The sequence below is a fragment of the Xiphophorus hellerii genome, chromosome 14 (assembly GCF_003331165.1).
Source record: "Xiphophorus hellerii strain 12219 chromosome 14, Xiphophorus_hellerii-4.1, whole genome shotgun sequence".
NCBI lineage: Eukaryota > Metazoa > Chordata > Actinopteri > Cyprinodontiformes > Poeciliidae > Xiphophorus > Xiphophorus hellerii.
Genome location: NC_045685.1, coordinates 9,776,712 through 9,794,948, shown reverse-complemented (window position 1 = coordinate 9,794,948; position 18,237 = coordinate 9,776,712). Strand labels below are relative to the sequence as shown.

Genomic DNA, 18,237 nt, shown 5'->3' with positions numbered 1-18,237 from the left:
CCAGAACCAGAACCAAACGAGGAGAAGCAGCTTTCAGCATCTATGCACCACAAATTTGGAAGAAACTTCCAGAAAACTGTAAAACAGCTGAAACACTGACTTCCTTTAAATCTCGACAAAAAACCCACCTGTTTAGAGTTGTATTTGAAATGTGATCAATTACATATTTATTGATGGAACTTTAATTAATGTCATGGTTTGATTGTTGATTCTATGTTGCATTGTGTTTCTGTGTTTGTAATGATGTAAAGCACTTTGAAATGCCTTGCTGCTGAAACGTGCTATACAAATAAAATTTGATTTGATTTGATTTAGATTTTAGGTTTATATCATAAGAAAACAAAACAAACCTTGTTTTACCTTCATATCACACATGCAAACAACCCACATAATATTTCTGTCTGTTTTCCTGTTGAAAATTGTTTTGTTTTTGTTGAATAGTTTCCAAGCCGACTGTGATGATACAGCCCAGTGGACCTGTTGTATATAGAGGAGAGAAAGTCACTCTGAGATGTGAGATCCAGGAAGGAGGAACAGGAACTGAGTGGATGTATGAATGGAAAACAAACAATGGAAACGCTCAAAGAAGATCCGGTGAATACAGGACCATTACAGTCTATAAATATCACAGTGGAGAGTACAGCTGTATGGCTAGAGGAGATCATCAGCTAACAGAATGGAGCGATGCCGTCACACTGACAGTCAGACGTGAGTCTGATTTAGAAACTTTATATTGTTTGGATTTAATATAAAACCATGGTTTTCTGTTATTACTGGCTACAAGCATAAGAAAAACATGGGAGATAAATAAAACCAGCTACATGTCACTGAAGTAAATATTAACTCAAGACACTCAACTTTTTAAAATGACTAAGTTTGTAAACATGGCATGAACTAATTAATGGTTTGATTATTGAGTCACTTTCTATTTTGCTTAAAACTCAACAGCAGATAAACCCAGAACTAAACTGACAGCAGACAGAACAATCATACCAGCAGGGGGCAGCATAACACTGAGCTGCTCTGTGGACGAATCTGATGACTGGAAGTTTGACTGGTTCAGAAATGAGCAACAATATTCTGTAGCTCGGTACAGGTCAAACGATGAACTGTACAGAGTTATTTATGTCTCAGATGAAGGTGTTTACAGCTGCAGAGGAGGAAGAGGAGATCCAGTTTTTCATACAGAAAAAAGTAACGTTCAGAAAATTGGTGAGTTTAGTTCTATTCTGTAATAAAACAAAAAAAAGCTGTTTTAAATCTTTAATCTGTTTATTGGTCAAGTTTTATTACTGTTCATTGTGCTCCGTTTGTGGTTCACCTTAAAATATGACATGTTTTTTTTTCTTGCTTTGTCAGAAACAAAACGCAAAATGTTTTATTTGCATATCAACACTTAATGAGTGTGCTAAAGGTGCTAATTGTAATCTTTAAGAATTAAGCATTTTCCCTTTATGCTCAATATAAGTTTCTGTCTTCTGATTGAATATTATTCATTTTAGTGTCTGGGCCGACTGTGAACCAGCATCCCAGCTGGCCTGTCGTATTCAGAGGAGAGACGGTCACTCTGAGATGTGAGATGCAGGATGATGAAGGAACTCAGTGGACGTATGAATGGAGTCCAAGGAACAGAAACTCTCCAACATCCAATGAATACAGGATCAGCAGAGTCTCTGAGTCTGACAGTGGGAGCTACTGGTGTAAGGCTAGTAAAGGCTATCAGAGATCAGACTGGAGCTCTGCCTTTAAACTGACAGTGAACTGTAAGTCTGACAGAAACATCCTCATTCACACAATCCTAGAACACCAGACAACATTTTTGGATGCAAAACTTCTCACATCTGCTTTAGTTCTCATGTTAAATGGTAAATCAGAAATAATTTGTAACAGTTTTTGGCTATTTTATCTTAGCCTGGCCATTGCCTTCAGTTCCTCTCAGTTCTAATCTCTCTTCAGTGCTCTGTCTGGGCTTTCTCCCATTGACTTGGATTATCTCCAGTAGAATTTCTACTGGGCCAATCAGCGAACAGAAGAAGTTCTGAACGATGATGTCGATTTTCTGCGTTGTTTTAGAAATGTACTCTGTCTTTAGTTTTAGCAATGGAAGCAGAGGAAGTGAAGGAAGCCGTTCAATCGGTTCTAGTCACGCTTCCAAATTCGGGTTCTTGAAAGAATAGTTCTTAACATTTTTTTTTTTAATCCGGTAAATTGATTGGGAACAAATTATATATTTCAACAATAACTTGGCCAGGAAGCGTTAAACATCAAACAGCATAAGTGACTCAGAAGTTAAAGTTTGATTGATCTGAACAGTTTGTTTCCTCAAACAAGCCACTTTCTAAAGGTTGTCTTGTTTCTGTTTGTTTCAACCAGCAAATGAACCCAAAGCCTCAATAAAAGCAAGTGATAACATCATACCAGCAGGGGGCAGTGTAACACTGACCTGCTTTATGGACATCGGTGTTGGCTGGAAGTTTGACTGGTTCAGACTGGAGTCCAAGTCTTCTACAGCTCAGCCCATCAGAACCAATGAATCGGATGGAGTCCTCTCCATCTCAGAGGGAGGAGAGTACAGCTGCAGAGGAGGAAGAGGAGATCCAGTTTTCTATACTGAGACCAGCAGAGAGGTCACTATTGAGAAAACAGGTAAACTTGTCTTTATTGTGAAATGAAACATCTTTAATGTTTCTTTGTTCATCAGTGGTGTTAAAAACATTACGACTCCAGTGTGATGATCATCATCTGTAACTCCATCTAATGACGCCTGAAAGCAGAAAATTTGCTCCTGTTCATGTTGTCAGATATTTAAGCCAGACTATGAATTTCTATGTTGATATTAATGTAGGAGGATTTACTGCAGCAACGTTTGTCTGTTTGATGGAGAAACGTCACAAATGTGATTATATAATGAATACAGTCCAACATTCTGGCTGTATGTCAGTAATTTATAGGAAGTGCATGTTATATGTCTAATACTGCTATGTTTTGCTTTATCGTTCTCTACCAGTGATCATTTTATTTTGTCACTTATAATGAGAGATATTAGACACCTACTGTTGGAGACAGAGGATTTGATATGTTTTTTTTTGTAGTTATCTTTGAATTAAGAAATGTATTTATCTTTTTTCAGTATCGTGGATAATTGTCCTTTAAACTGTCTGGTTTGGGTCAAACCTTTTGTGTTTCCCTCCACAAACTACTGATAGTTTAAATGACATATTTGAGTTAATTGAAGACACACCTGTGGGTGTGTTTTAGGGCCACACCTGAAACTCACTGCTTTCATGTTTGACATGATTGGAGCGTCAAAAGCTACAAAAAAAAATAAATAAAAAGTCCTCCAAAAGATATTTTTGCTAAGTTTTCTGGCATTTAGCAAATAGAAATAATTTTGTTAATTGTATCTAAATTAAAAACCAGAGAAGTTTGGTCTGATTTGATTTCAGACGTTGGTAAATAATGTGTATGTGTCTCTTTATTTGGTGAATGGAAATATCTGATCTCTGTTTCTTATGTGATCAGTTCCCATTACACCAACTGTGATCCAACAACCCAATTGGGCAAACATCTACATAGGAGAGAGAGTCACTCTGAGATGTGAGATCCAGGAGGATGGAGGAACTCAGTGGACGTATGAATGGAGACCAAACAATATAAACTCTCCAACATCCAGTGAATTCATGATCACTGCTGATAACAGTGGATATTATGGCTGCAGAGGAAGAAGAGACAGTTTCACCTTAACAAAGTGGGGAGTCATCACATTAACAGTGTTCTGTGAGTTCACCATGTATAAATTATGTTTACAGGGTTTTACTAGCAAATATCAATATTTAATGAAATATTTCTATATGTGTGTAAGTATGTTTATACTTTCACGCATATCAAAAACTGAGAATCAACTTTTACTGCAGGTTACAATGAGTAGCTGCATTTCCATGACAAATGTGAACAAATCTTTGTCCATATTCTGCTATGCTAAGCTCATTCACATGACAAGTCATTAAAAATCAGTGACTTGTGTAAACAGTTACATGAAATGTATTCATAATTCAGTCATCATCTCTCAGTCATCAGAGGAAAGTGTTACTCCAACACTAGAAATTTAATTCAAAATAGCATTTTTGTGACCATCTCTCTCTCTCTCTCTCCAGCACCCAAACCTCAGCCTGTCCTCTCTGTGTCTCCATCATGGCCGAATCCTGGAGCCTCAGTGACTCTGAGCTGTGAGAGTTTGGAGCTTCAATCAGCAGGATGGAGGTTCTTCTGGCATAAAGCTGTTCCTGATATATCCAGCAGTACCTACAGATTTGACCTGCTGCCTGGCAGCACCAATGGGACTGAGCAGAACTCCTTCATCATTAATGGACCGACTCACACAGCAGGATTTGTGTGCAGAGCAGGAAGAGGAGAACCAAAGTTTTACACTGATTACAGTGAACCAATGTTTGTCTGGTCTGCAGGTCAGTTTGTTTTTGTTTTTTCATCTTGGATTTTTATTCCACAATTTGCATTGTATTTTTGATGAGCTCAGGTTTCTAGTTAATGTTGTGAATAATGTATTGTGTTCCTCCTGTTTAATGTGTTGTTTTATTAATAGTGGTAAACACACCACTCAGTTAAGTTAGAGAAGATGATGAATAAAAAGCTGAGACTTTTCTGATAACAATAACAAAACAATGTGTTGTTGAAGCTATGAAATACTGATGAATGTAATCCTCAGTCATTGGCCTAATTTCACCTGAATGTATCTCTTTTCCAAGTTTTGCACATATTAGGCAAAGAATTAGCTTTTGACTCTGGTTAAATAGTTGGTGCACATAGTTTTGGAAATAGAAAAATAAATAAAAAATAAGATGGAAGCAGCAATCGCCTAATGTTGTTCCCTAGGGAGTGTCTAATGGTAGAATGAGTTTAGCTGTCAACGTGACAAAATTATTTAGCTTTCTGCTAAAAGACAGTGATGAAGAAGAACAACCAGAATACAGCAAAGTGTTGATGGAGACGGACCAGAAGCAATAAAGAGAATGTTAACGTCTGGAACCACTAGGGGGTGCTGTGGTGCATGGGTAAGCTGCAATAACATGAAGAAGAAGCTGACTGAGCAGCCGGTTACCTGAGAGAACTTATATTAGTATGTTGTTTTATTTTCAGTCGCTTTGGTTGTTATGTGTACTTAGTGTTTTTGTAGTGTTTTACACTAAAATAAAAATATGGTGTGATGTTTTTAAATCTTCATTATTTTATTATTTTATTTTATTTCTATTGGTACATGCATTTATAAACAACATTGAGTCTCTTGGAATTGCTTTGACGTTCATTAAGCTCTGATTTTTAGACTTCAAATTCAATAACAGGTTGAAAATTCTTGTCGTCCTTCACTATTTATAATAAATGAAGGAGAACCTCACTGCTTTTTTCTGTTAGCGTAGGTCCATGGCTACTCAACTGCTTGTTTTCTACATGGATGCACGATTTTATGATTTGGTTCAACATGTGATTCATAAATGTGTTAATTGTTTGGGTTCCTCTGCATTTATATTTTTTGATGTGGTGAAAAATTTTGGTTACAACTGAAACCATTGTACCTTAAATATTTAAATATTATTTAAGTGCTATTTGGAAGTTTGATTAACTCTGAATTATTTGCAGAAATATTTGATAGAAGATTGTAAGTTTTTTTAAATTTCCTTCCCTTTTGACATTTAAAGGTCAAAACCTTGGAGTCATTTTTGATCATTTCTGTTTTAACTACCATAAAGTAACAAAGTAGCAGATTATCACTGCAGCAGTTTACTGTTATTAATATTTAGCAAAGCTGATAGTTTTTATATTTTTTATTTCAGTTTTGTTACCTCAAATCTCTGAAACTCTGACATTGTGGACTCTTTTCTCACTTAAAAAAAGATAACTTTAATGTCAAATTTTATTTGAGTTAACATATACAGTATTTTCTTTCTTTTGTTGTTGTTTTTGGTGTCTTTGGTTTTACCTTCCCTACTGTAATGTCTGTAAACCACTAATCTTTTTACAGTTTATTTTACAATCACAGCTCAATAATGAACTTTGTTTTTTACATTTTTTCAACACTAAGAAAAATTCTGTACAATTATTTTCTTGTTTTCAGACTCTCATCCAGCAGCTTCTCTCTCAGTGAGTCCTGACAGAGTTCAACATTTAATGTATCAGTCTGTCACAATGAAATGTGGTGGGAACGACACCAAGTGGAGAATGAGGAGGTTTACAGAATCAACCAGTCCAACATACGTTCAATGCTCCAACTGGGGGAAGATGGATGGATCCTCATGTACCATTAACACACTGGAGGATCACAGTGGAGTTTACTGGTGTGAGTCTGGATCTGGAGAATTCAGCAACGCAGTCAACATCACTGTACAGGGTAGGTTATGATTCTATTTAATGTTTTTACTTTTTATTATTCAGTATAACTACAGTTCCTGTAGACATATCTCTACAGGAATATAGTGATTCCTACATTGCTTGCTCTCCAGGTAAATTTTAAAAAAATGAATTAATCAAAATTTAGTGTTTGACATGTGCAGCAGAAAGGCGTTAACGTTTTTTGTCCTTTAAAACCGAGCAGCTCACCTTCTTCCTTTGACTGTTCTGTTATGTAAGCATGTGGTCCAAGTAAACTTTAGGGAAAATAACAGATAAGTCTTGTAGCTGTAGAATGTGGATCTTTAAAAATATTCTAAAATTACTAATAATCAAAGAAATAGAATATAATAGCATAGAGTTCAACTTTGTCATTGCACGTCACAAGTATAAAGAAAAGAAATGCAGTTTGCATCCATCCAGAAGAGCTTAAAAAAAATAAGAATGTTACAAATGTACAGTAGGTTTTTAAAAAAAAATATGCCAACTTTATTATTATTATACAAAGTATTATAATATTAGAACTTTGCAAAAATTACAACCGCATGTTAACAATCCTCATGTCCCTTTTCTTTGTGTAATGGAGTCCCAGTTGTTTTGTTTAATATGTTTTTATCTTAAAGCTGCAGTATGTAACTTTTGTAAAAACTGTTTTTTTTACATATTTGTTGAAACTGTCACCATGTTTGGCAGTCAACCTTGTGTATGGGCTGCTAAATATGCTAATGGCAGAGAAACAATTCACCATTTCAGGAAAACTATTTATCCACCATCATCAGAGCCTCTGTTTGGTGAGCTAGCTGAAGCATAGCAAGAGAAAAATGAGGAAGGTGTGAGCAACGCATACATGAAAGTGATTAGCATCGCTAAATCTCTCAGTCTGGTTGTCTTGGACCAAGCAGTGTATTTCTGTACTTGGTACTGGGAGAAGGTTTTATACCTCACTGTCACGACATAGTGACAGTTTTAACAAATACGTAAAAACATTTTTTTTTTTTTATAAAACTGTTTTTTTATAACAAAGTTTTTTGTTATGAAACATAAATCTTATTTTAATCATTACTGAACACTTTCAGAGATCAATCACAAATGTATTTTTATCTAAAATAGTTCAATTGTTCGGTTAATGTGTGAATTTTCTTTTGGTCATCAACAATAATTCAAAAATAATTACTATGTATTGCTGAAAAAATAGCGATTGGTTGTGTTTTCCGTTAGTTTGGTTCAACACTCAAAGATATAAAATCTACTTAAATAACAGAAACACCTTTTTCAAAAGGTTCACGACAGTTGATTGCTTGTCAGTAGGTGATATTCTGTCTGTTTTACAGATGATTATTATGATGGTGTTATCCTGGTGAGCCCTGTTCATCCTGTGACTGAAGGAGATCCTGTTACTCTGAGCTGCAGAGATAAAAAACAAAATCTTCTCTCCAATGTGTTTTTCTATCATAATAATAAACTCATCAATAATGACGGCAGAGAGGAGCTGAAGATCTCTGCAGTGTCAAAGTCAGATGAAGGTTTCTACAAATGTCAACATTCAGGAAAAGAGTCACCAAGTAGCTGGATGTCTGTTAGAGGTGAGGAGGATTAAAATATTTGATTCATTTTATTCGATAGAATTATATTTAGTTGTTAGAGAACACGGTGAGCACTGAGGATGTCTATTTGGATCTGATATAACATCTGGTAAGAAATACTTTTGGTTTCCTTTCAACTTTTGTTCTTTCCAGTAACCGAGTCCAGTCCTGTCGGCTCCTCGTCTCCTTTACTGCTGATCATTGGACCCATTAGTGGAATCGTTCTGATTATTTTCCTGCACTTGTTGTGGCGCTGCAGACAGCCCAGAGGTTCGATCACACTCAGTCTTTATTCATTTACACTCTTTAAGCAAAGGCACACATTTGTTCTGCTTCATGTTAAAAGTGATTTGAACCACAGAATAAGTAACAATAAATGTTTTTTTTTTTCCACAGATTTATGCTCTTTCAGGTCAGTACACGACTTTCCCTTCTTCTGTAACTAACATAAATCTCTGTAGTTGTTTGCTGTAACTTTTCCGTATTCATGTTTTAGATCAGAGAAAAACAATCAGAGGTCGACCACCAATCACAGAGCAGAGATTGAGATCAGTGATAATAACGCTCCTTCTCAAGGTCAGAACTTTATCAGATTCTTCTCATGATGCATTTACATTCTTTTATTCTTTTAAATCAACTTACATATTTATTCAGTATGTTTTATATTTGCATGTTTATGAGTATAATTAAAATAAACCACCATAAAACTGATCTTTAATCACACATTAAACTTACCAAGAGTAAAATATGAAATTCAGTTTAAATATATCAAAAATGATTTCAGATAAAGATGCAAGATATTTTTGTCTCGAATAATTTCACTTTCTAACTGCATGACGTTAATGCTAATGGCCTACTAGACTACTTTTCAAAGAAAATAAGTGAAAATACCAAAAACTACAACCAATTACAGTTCATCCGAAAAGTATTCACATCTATTCACCTTGTCAGCATTTTATATCACAGCCTTGTGCTGAATAGCATGAAATTAATCTCTTTCCTCAAAATTCTCCACACAAATACCCAACGTTGATAATGTGGAAAATGTTAGATTTTTGCTAATTTATTAAATATAGAAAACTAAGAAATCACATTTACATAAGTATTCATTGTCATTATATAACTATTAACCTGGTATTGTTTTTTTTAATTTTCTTACTATAGGTGTTCCTCTCTATGAATCAGTCAAGCCTTCTGAAGCCACCGCAGCTGGTGAAGTATTTCTATTTAAAGCAGATGCACACACAACTGGAGCACTTAAAAAAAAAAACTGATCTAAAATTGTGAAATGTTTTCTTTTTGCTGCAGCTGAACCCAGAGAAATAACGTACGCCATGATTCAGGTCAAAAAGCTCCGAAAAAAGAGTGAGTGCAAAAACACAAACCTTCTGCAGCACAGGACGATAACTGAATGATTTCTGACTCCATGTCTTTGTTTTGTCGATCTCGACAGAAAAACCCCGTAAACCCGAGGAACGCGTTATTTACGCTGAAGTGAAAACAAGAGCTGCAGGTAAAGTCAGCTCAAACAGGCGGAGTTTATGTTAAAATGTGTCCTCGAGTCATTACCCTGCAGGTTCTGATCATCTAACTTCATTTTACAACTGTATGTTTCAATCTAACACATCTGGTATAATTGACCAGAATCACAAATTAATCTGTAATTACATACAAACAGTAGCAACAAAAATGCTGAGCGCTGTTTGACTAATTCTGATTCTGATTAATCTAAAACAATGTGCAGCACTTCTAATGTTTCTAAAAGATCCTAATGGCTACTGTCTGATCACAGAGTTATGATAAAGAACAAAGGCGTCAGTCAGGAGAAGGGTAAATAAAAAACCTCAGTATTTTTTATGTCTTAAATAGCAAGAGAAAAAAAAAGTGACACTACAAAGGCTGCAAATGTCTTCTAAACTAGATGAACAGACTTTGCTAATACTAATGCATTTTACAGTCAGAGTGACTGTAAAAATGCAAACAACAACAACCCTAAAAAAACTTAAGGAATATTTAGTTTGTTCTGGTTGTATCCTACATGTGACAGCAATGTGTTGTGTTCTCCGAAAGTCTGGATTAAATACTTAAACACTTTAACTTTATTGCAGCTTCCAATCTTCCTCTTAGCCGATTTTCTTTCGCAGTTCAGTATGCAGGAAATGATTCTTGAAATGTTTTGAAATTATTTATCATGATCTCATCATCATCAAAAAGAAAAAGTACATATCCATCTGTAACATTGGCTGCAAACTCTCTCACTAGACATCAGCAGAAACAGAGGGACTCAGGACTCTTACGGATTGCGTGTTTTATGAAAACTTTTGTTGCATGTTAATTTTCTCAGTAGTTTTCTGACTCAGTTTGCAGTGTAGCGATTGTTTTTAAACATATTGCCCCTCCCATGTAGCCACGCAGATGCAAATTGTGAAAAGAAAATTTTCCTTTCCCTTTGTGAAGTTTTAGCTTCCTCGAGATGACACACTGGTGGATATTTCTTTTGTCAAATGCAGTCTGTTATTAAAACAAAAAAAACTTATTGTTGCTCTTGAATTTGGTCTCAGCTTTTCAGAATCTGAAATAAATTTACTGTCTTTTTAAAACATTTTTTTGGTAAACAATGTAGCGTAAAACGTAGCTGCAAAACGTTCCTGTGTTTGATTAAATGAGTTTCCTGTTTCAGAACTTGCTCCAACTTACGCTGAAATCAATAAGAAGAAAGTCAAGCAACACAGGAAAGGTAACAGGGTTTGCACTCAGTTTCTCATATGCAACATATTTAATCAAATCATTTTAGTTTGTAAATTAGTGAGATATTTTCACCCTAATTCCCAGTTCTAGTCACCCTTTTTAGCATTTTGTATGTATGACTTTGCAAATTTTCCTCTATATACAATACTTTATAACTAATGGCGTAAGCTTTGCATATGGACAGTGTTGGGATCAGTATGACTCTGGGAATTAAATTCCTGCTTGTTGATTTTGTTATCATTAATGCTAATTATCTTCATTCACAGAAAAACCTGCAGCAACAGATGAATCAGTTTATTCTGAAATCAAATCAGGAGCAACTCTGGAAGATGAATCTGCCTTGTAGCACACCATGCTCTCTTTCTCTTTTATATATATATATATATATATATATATATATATATATATATATATATATATATATATATATATATATTCACCACTAGGGAAAAGGGTGTAAGAAAATGGATGGATAATATGCTTAGAAGTTCATGTACATGCTTCATGCTTCATAGAATATCTATTTTGGTACTTTTAAATATAATTAATAAATGTCTCTGATCCAAAATGCTGCAAAAGTGTGAAATATATGATAATTTATTTCCTCTATTGCACAATTAAAACATATCTAACTGTATTACGTAAAAATGATACTGTAAGGGTATCAGTATTAAAGTCTGTCTTTTTTAAATTAACTATAGAATTGTATTATATTGCAGTCTAAGCACTGTGGACTTTTTCATGATTTTTCTATGTGCTCTTAATGTAATGTTTGTTGTTTCCTATTTCTTCAATGCTGAAGACAAAAGATGGGAATAATTGGCTGAAGTTAAAAGATGAAAAAATAAATGATGTTACTATTTAGATTAAGCTTTAAAAACAGCTAAGCTGTCTTTATTTTTATTTTTTTTTACAAACATGTTACATTTAATAAATAAATAAAATATGTCCCATTTTAATGTATATTTTGTTTATTTGTTTGTAAAAAAAAAAGAAAACACCAACAGCATTTTGAGGTCCTAGCAGTATTGCCTGTCGGTGCCTGTTTCAGCACTGGACAGCTCCCACAATGCAACGCAGCTGTGACTACAGAGCAACGTCTTTATTTCACTAACAGCGTTCAGAGGAGAAACATTCACGTCACATTCAACATGTGGTTTTAACGCATCAATGTGACGTAGATGTCTCATATGAAGCTCGTATAGGTTTATTGTAGCCGCACTGAAAAGGGCGCTAGAGCCCGCGCCTTGGTCTCGCGCGCGTCTCTGAACTTCTGTAACTCTGCGCGGATCGCGCGCGCAGCCGTTGACTCAACTGGACGATTTGGAAAGTGATGTTGCAGAGAAGGGCCCACTGCTCTGGTATTTACATGATAAAGACTTCAGAATACGGAGGAACGGGTGACCAACGTAAGCGTCAAACGTCACGCTGCTCGTTCGGCTCACGCGCGCTGAACTCAAAGCTTTCTAGAGTAAAGGTGGAAGAAACACCGTAAGGTAGCAGTATTATCAGATATAATATAATCTAATTGGTTTCTGTCAAAGATGTCGTATCTCTTTAATCTTCTCCCTTATTCTTCCTCCAGTGTGACCCTCTAAATTGTTCACAACTTAAAAGAATTGACTTCAATAATGTCTGCTGTTGTGCCTAAAAAGCCACGCTTGTAAATTCAAAGTAGTTCACTCCGTCATCTGCTCTGTTTGTCACCATGACTCTACACATAGACCACAGCACCATGAAAACTGTCATAGATTACACATATTTTTCAGACCTCACACTTAACATCACCAAGCTACGAGGGCGGCGGACAGGAAGTATAGATATATTGAATAACTGCTGCAGAGTTTGAGTAATGGGAAGGAAACACGTAAGCTGTTCTGAAGAAGAAGAAGAAGAAGAATACCCGAAACTTCTCTTTTTTCACAAGCTAGAAGGCTTCCTGGTTATAGTTGTTCCGTAGGTCGAGATGAGGATGGGACACGCTTGGCTTTACGTGCTATTCTGTAAGTAAATTTATTAACTTTAAAAATACATGACTGATAAACGGGGTGTCACAGTGGCAGCACTGTTGCCTTACAACCCGGCTCAGGTCTTTCTGCATGGAGTTTACATGTTCTCCCAGTGCAAGCGTGGTTTCCCTCTGGGTCCTATTCTGCCCACATGTCCGGGTTGATGGTTCGGTTCCCGCTCCACTCGCCTCTGTTGTTGTGTCCTTGGGCCAAACACTTCACCTGCCTTGCCTGGTGAAGTGTCCGAGGGCCCGGTGGCGCCGCTGCATGGCAGCCTCGCCCCCGTCAGACTGCCCCAGGGCAGCTGGGGCTACTATCTAGTGACGCTTGTCACCATCAGCGTGTATGTGTGTGTGTGTGCGTGTGCGTGTGAATGAGTAGTGTGAAGAGCTTTGAGGGCCTCTGAAGTTGATGAAGCAAGTTCAAAGCCCTTCACTATTTTCCCTGCGATGGACTGGAGACTTGCCCGGGGTTTACCCCGCCTGATAGTGGATGACTAATGAACTAAATATTTCTAAATAAGAGATAAAACAAGTGACATATTTAATTGGAAAAGAAAAGATTTTTGAAATGCCTTAACTTATCAGTTTGTCTTTGATATGTTAACTTTTCCTTTGTCCTGACTTTTTCATAAATGTGTCTGTTTTATGTACAGTGTTCAGTTCAGTCATCAGAGGATTCGCCCAAGGTGAGACACATTTCTTGAATGTAACATGAATGTAATTGTAGCTTCTCTTTAACTGTTGGTGCAAATTGAAAAGCTTCTAGTTCTGTAAAGCTGCATTACTAAGTTGTCATAAAGTGTCATTCAGTAAATTGTGACACTTTTAATACAAAGTTGACATTACTGTATTCAAAATGTCTTTGTTATGACAACTTGACATTAACCAAGAAATCATGATCTGACATAAATTTTTCAGTAATACTTTTATAACAAATTTATGTCAGATCATGATTTCTTGGTTAATGTCAAGCGGTCATAACAAAAACATTTTGAATAATGTCAACTTTGTATTAAAAGTGTCACAATTTACTGAATGACACTTTATGACAACAAAAAAATATTCATGCAGACTTACTCATGTTCATGACGGTGTCATTACAGTCTTATTCACAACCAGTCAAATACAGTGTTACCCTTTTAATTTGTTTCTCTTAAACTAATACATTATGTTGTTTATGTCAACAGTTCCCAAACGACCCACTGTGACCCTGACACCAAACTGGCCTCTGATATATAAAGGAGAGGGAGTTACTCTCCACTGTGAGATCCCAGGAGGAGAAGGAAGAAAGTGGACATATGAATGGAGAACAACCAGGTTAAATGAATTTCAAACATCCCAGGACCGTAGGTTGACCATAGGTTCTGCTAAAGAGTCTCACAGTGGAGGATACAGCTGCAGAGGAACAAATGGAGATGGCTCAACAGCCTGGAGCGATGTTGTCGTATTAACTGTGTGTAAGTTGGTCATAAATCTTTCCTATATTTAAAATGATATATTTCTAAGCCTATATTTACATAGCAATTGTTATCAGTGTTAATATTTTAGATATTTCAGCCACTAATTGGTTTCATCCTTTTTCCAACCTTGTTCTTCCTTACTGGTACAAATGGCTGAAATTACAATTTAATAAATGCCTTGAATTCAGCACAGAAGTTTGTTTTAACTCAAGTCTGTCTTAGTTTTAAAGTTATATAACTATTTATAGTTATGCAAGAATAGATAATAAAAATAGGATGTAAGAGTAAGATACAAACAGTAACATTTTCTCTCTGGGTTCATTTTAAAGCGAGAAAATGAAATAAACATTTAAAAATGTTGTTTTAAAAAAAAAAAAAGGATTTAGGATGCATTACAAATCTTTTTTAATATGCCACAACTCTGAAAATATTCTAGTGTGTCAGACTATTTCTCTTTAAATTGAAGCCTTTAGGTTATATAGAAATATTATAACACTTGACTATTTGAAGAGTGACAGTGTTGAACAAATCAATGTGTCTCTCCAACAGATCAACTCTCTGTGTCTCCATCATGGCTGAGTCCTGGAGCCTCAGTGACTCTGATCTGTGAGGTTGAACATCCACCTGCAGGAACCAGGTTCTTCTGGTACAAAGCTGTTTATGATCCATCAAGCAGATCCTACAGCTATGAGCTGCTGCCTGGCAGCTCTGATGGGACTGATGAGAATTTCTACATTGTTCATGGACTCACTAGCACAGCAGGTTATGTGTGTGAAGCAGGAAGTGGAAAACCAAAATACAGAGATCCAAGTTTTGTCTGGTCAGCAGGTCAGTTTGTTTCAATGTGTCTCCTTTCAAAGATCAAGTACCGGTAATAACCTTTTTACATTATTTCTAGTTAGCAAATTTATCCGTAGCAGCAATTTAAAGTTGTTGTATTCATTATCAAAGTAAAGAAGAAATGTCAAAGTTTTATCGGGGTTTTCATATATTGTTGAATTTTAAATCCAAAATAGCAATAAACATAACAAAATGAAAAGGTGAAAAGTAAAGGTTGAAGGATCTGAAAAATAGTGGATCACTTATAAATACTGCAGTTTTTTCTCACTTGAGACAAAGTTTTGTTGAAAATATTTTGTTTGATTTATTGCCATGACAATATTGATATTTAACACTAAAAACAATAAATAAAGCCATAGATGATTTGGATGATCTTTTTTCAGCTTTATTCTATATTAAATGTCTTTCTATGTTTATTTCCCAGATCCTCGTCCAGCAGCTTCTCTCTCAGTGAATCCTGACAGAGTTCAACACTTCATATCTGACTCTCTGTCTCTGAGCTGTGAGGGAAACTCTGCTGAGTGGAGAGTGAGGAGTATTACAGATAGAGACTTAATTCCATACTGCTACATCTCGGGAAGATTGACTGGATCTACATGTACCATCTACATAAACTGGTCTGATAGTAGAGTGTACTGGTGTGAGTCTGGATCAGGAGAGTTCAGCAATGCAGTGAACATCACTGTACATGGTAAGTTATGATTTATAAACCTTTTCTTTCAGATTCTTATCTATTGTATACATTTCATATACTGTATTTTCCGCATCATAATGCGCATAGAATAGACGCCACCGTAGAAGCTGGGGTTACGTTATGCATCCATTAGATGGAACTGCGCTAAAGGGAATGTCAACAAAATAGTCAGATAGGTCAGTCAAACTTTATTAATAGATCACAAACCAGCGTTCTGAAAACTCCGTTCATTCCCAAAATGAACAAACAGCTGTTTTATTATTTTCCCCGAGGTAAAGTAAGTGACGTGATATTTTCGTGACACAGTTTATCTTTTAACAATAGCAAGGTATAACATGTAGTGGAGGGGAACTTTTCCTCGATTCAATAAACACGTAAAAAACAGTCTGATACTGTTACGGTGAATCAAACGTTAAAGCGTGTCTCTTAATAGGAGCCATTTTGGGGTATTTACACAAAACCCAGCATGCATCGAGCGTTTCTTCTTCTACGGGGGAAAATGAAGTCGGCGGCTGCTTACCGTAGTTGCGAGACCTGTTGTGGCTCAGTATTGGTCCATATATAAGGCGCACCGGATTATAAGGCGCACTGTCTGCTTTTGAGAAAATTGAAGGTTTTTAGGTGCGCCTTATAGTGCGGAAAATACGGTATATATAAACAGCACAGAATGTTATTATAGGTTCTTCATCATTGCAAAACACAATATTTATGAATTACTCATTTTTCACTCCAACAAAAATACAATTTAACTTTTAGAAAAGTAAGAATCATAACATAAAATCAAATGATGATTGCATGTAAACATTTACTTCCAACATATGGATTCATTATAAAACTGGAGGTTCTATGTTTTACTTCATGACGATCAAATTCAGTTGTTTTTAAATGCACAAGATCATTTGTGTATAAATGATTATTTTTTTAAACATCTAATGCAGATAATTTGTCTGAAATCGAAATAAGTTCTGATTTATGTAAATGTAAAATCTTTTCTTCAAGGACAGCTCCATCTTTTAAACTAATGCCTGAAATTTAATTTTATCTGACTGTTTTACAGACATGAACAATAATACAATCCTGGTGAGCCCTGTTCATCCTGTGACTGAAGGAGATCCTGTTACTCTGAGCTGCAGACATAAAAAACAAAATCGTCTCTCCAATGCATTTTTCTATCATAATGATAAACTCATCAACAATGACGGCAGAGAGGAGCTGAATATCTCTGCAGTGTCAAAGTCAGATGAAGGTTTCTACAAATGTAAACATTCAAGAGAGGAGTCACTACAGAGCTGGATGTCTGTTAGAGGTGAGGAGGATTAAAATACGTGATGGACTTTCTTTTTTAAACAACTTTCTAAAGAGAATCATGTCTTAGGTATTTTTTCTTTACAAACTAAATTATTAGAAATACAGCAAAACAAAAGTAGTTCTCTTGCAGCTTGTTCCAGTTCCTGACAATACTTCTATACTCCAAAATGTATTGGGGGAACAAAATCTTACTGTGTCAGGAATGAATCACATCCTGGATGGTTGTTCTAGAGAGCCAAAAGTATTTTTTTTTATTTTGATTTTATACAAATGTTTTCTTATTTCCAATGTTTCTTTTTTCCAGTTACTGTGCCCAGTCCTGCCAGCTCTTCATTTCCTGTGATGTTGATCGTTGGATCAGTTGTTGGAATCGTTCTCTTTATTCTCATTATTCTCCTGCTGACATGGTGGCGATACAGTCAGTCCAGAAGTGAGACTTTTTTCTTCTCATGCTGTTGTGGGACATACAGTGATACGTAAAAATTAAATGATTTGAATTTATTTAGCTGTTAAACAAAACTGAGGATAAAAAAACTTTTCACCATAATGCAACAAATGTACTTTTTTCTTCTCGTCCACAGATTCATGGTGCATCAGGTCAGTACGCTGGAATTTACTTTTCTCAACAATCCTTCATTGAATTTAATTTCAGTTTAACTTTTACATAATTTAGGTCAGAGGGCAGCAGTCAGAGCTCCTCCACAAATCAAGGACTCAACCAGAGAGAGAGTCAAGTTTACAACTCTCTGCTACACGGTTAGTAACTCTGTTGTTCATTTACAAAGTGTATTCTCCTGCTACTCAGTGGGGATTTTTCAAAGATTTAAACATGAACTATAGGAAAAAACTCAATTTTCATAGTATAACTTTATCATAAACTTGTAATGTACCGTAAAGCTTTTATTTGGTTATATTTGTGACAGACTTAATACTAATCTGCTTAAATTCATGCTGTAATTTTAAACTTGACCTTTTTATTATTTTGCAGGTGATACTTCTGAGTATGAGACAATCCAGCCAGCCTCTAACAATAGTAAGTTTTATTTCTATTCAGTATTGGTTGTACTGTACTAACCATAATAGTTAATGCTTCACTAGCTTTGGGTCACATACTGTTTTATCTGAAAAAAATAAAATAAATGCTGTAATCCACCTGCTCTACACATGATTTGGATTTTCAGTAGAACAAAGCTT

The 18,237-nt window shown here is 35.6% G+C and overlaps 1 protein-coding gene and 1 long non-coding RNA gene across 2 annotated transcripts in view; one reads left to right on the top strand and one right to left on the bottom strand.

Annotated features, from left to right (window-relative positions):
* Positions 1–18,237, top strand: part of LOC116732480 (Fc receptor-like protein 5) — a 126,088-nt gene that overhangs the window by 102,668 nt on the left and 5,183 nt on the right. The window contains exons 13-26 of the mRNA XM_032582695.1: positions 442–708; positions 949–1,212; positions 1,503–1,763; positions 2,374–2,646; positions 3,523–3,777; positions 4,155–4,463; positions 6,128–6,400; positions 7,731–7,982; positions 8,136–8,252; positions 8,379–8,394; positions 8,479–8,558; positions 9,147–9,194; positions 9,291–9,347; positions 9,436–9,495. Of these exons, the coding sequence (XP_032438586.1) occupies positions 442–708; positions 949–1,212; positions 1,503–1,763; positions 2,374–2,646; positions 3,523–3,777; positions 4,155–4,463; positions 6,128–6,400; positions 7,731–7,982; positions 8,136–8,252; positions 8,379–8,394; positions 8,479–8,558; positions 9,147–9,194; positions 9,291–9,347; positions 9,436–9,495 (2,532 nt within the window). The remainder of the gene's footprint in view (positions 1–441; positions 709–948; positions 1,213–1,502; positions 1,764–2,373; positions 2,647–3,522; positions 3,778–4,154; positions 4,464–6,127; positions 6,401–7,730; positions 7,983–8,135; positions 8,253–8,378; positions 8,395–8,478; positions 8,559–9,146; positions 9,195–9,290; positions 9,348–9,435; positions 9,496–18,237) is intronic.
* Positions 516–14,037, bottom strand: LOC116732515 (uncharacterized). Its single transcript, XR_004341811.1, has 3 exons — positions 13,927–14,037; positions 6,953–6,956; positions 516–540 (listed from the first exon to the last, which is right to left on the bottom strand). It is a non-coding gene; the product is annotated as an uncharacterized LOC116732515 (long non-coding RNA).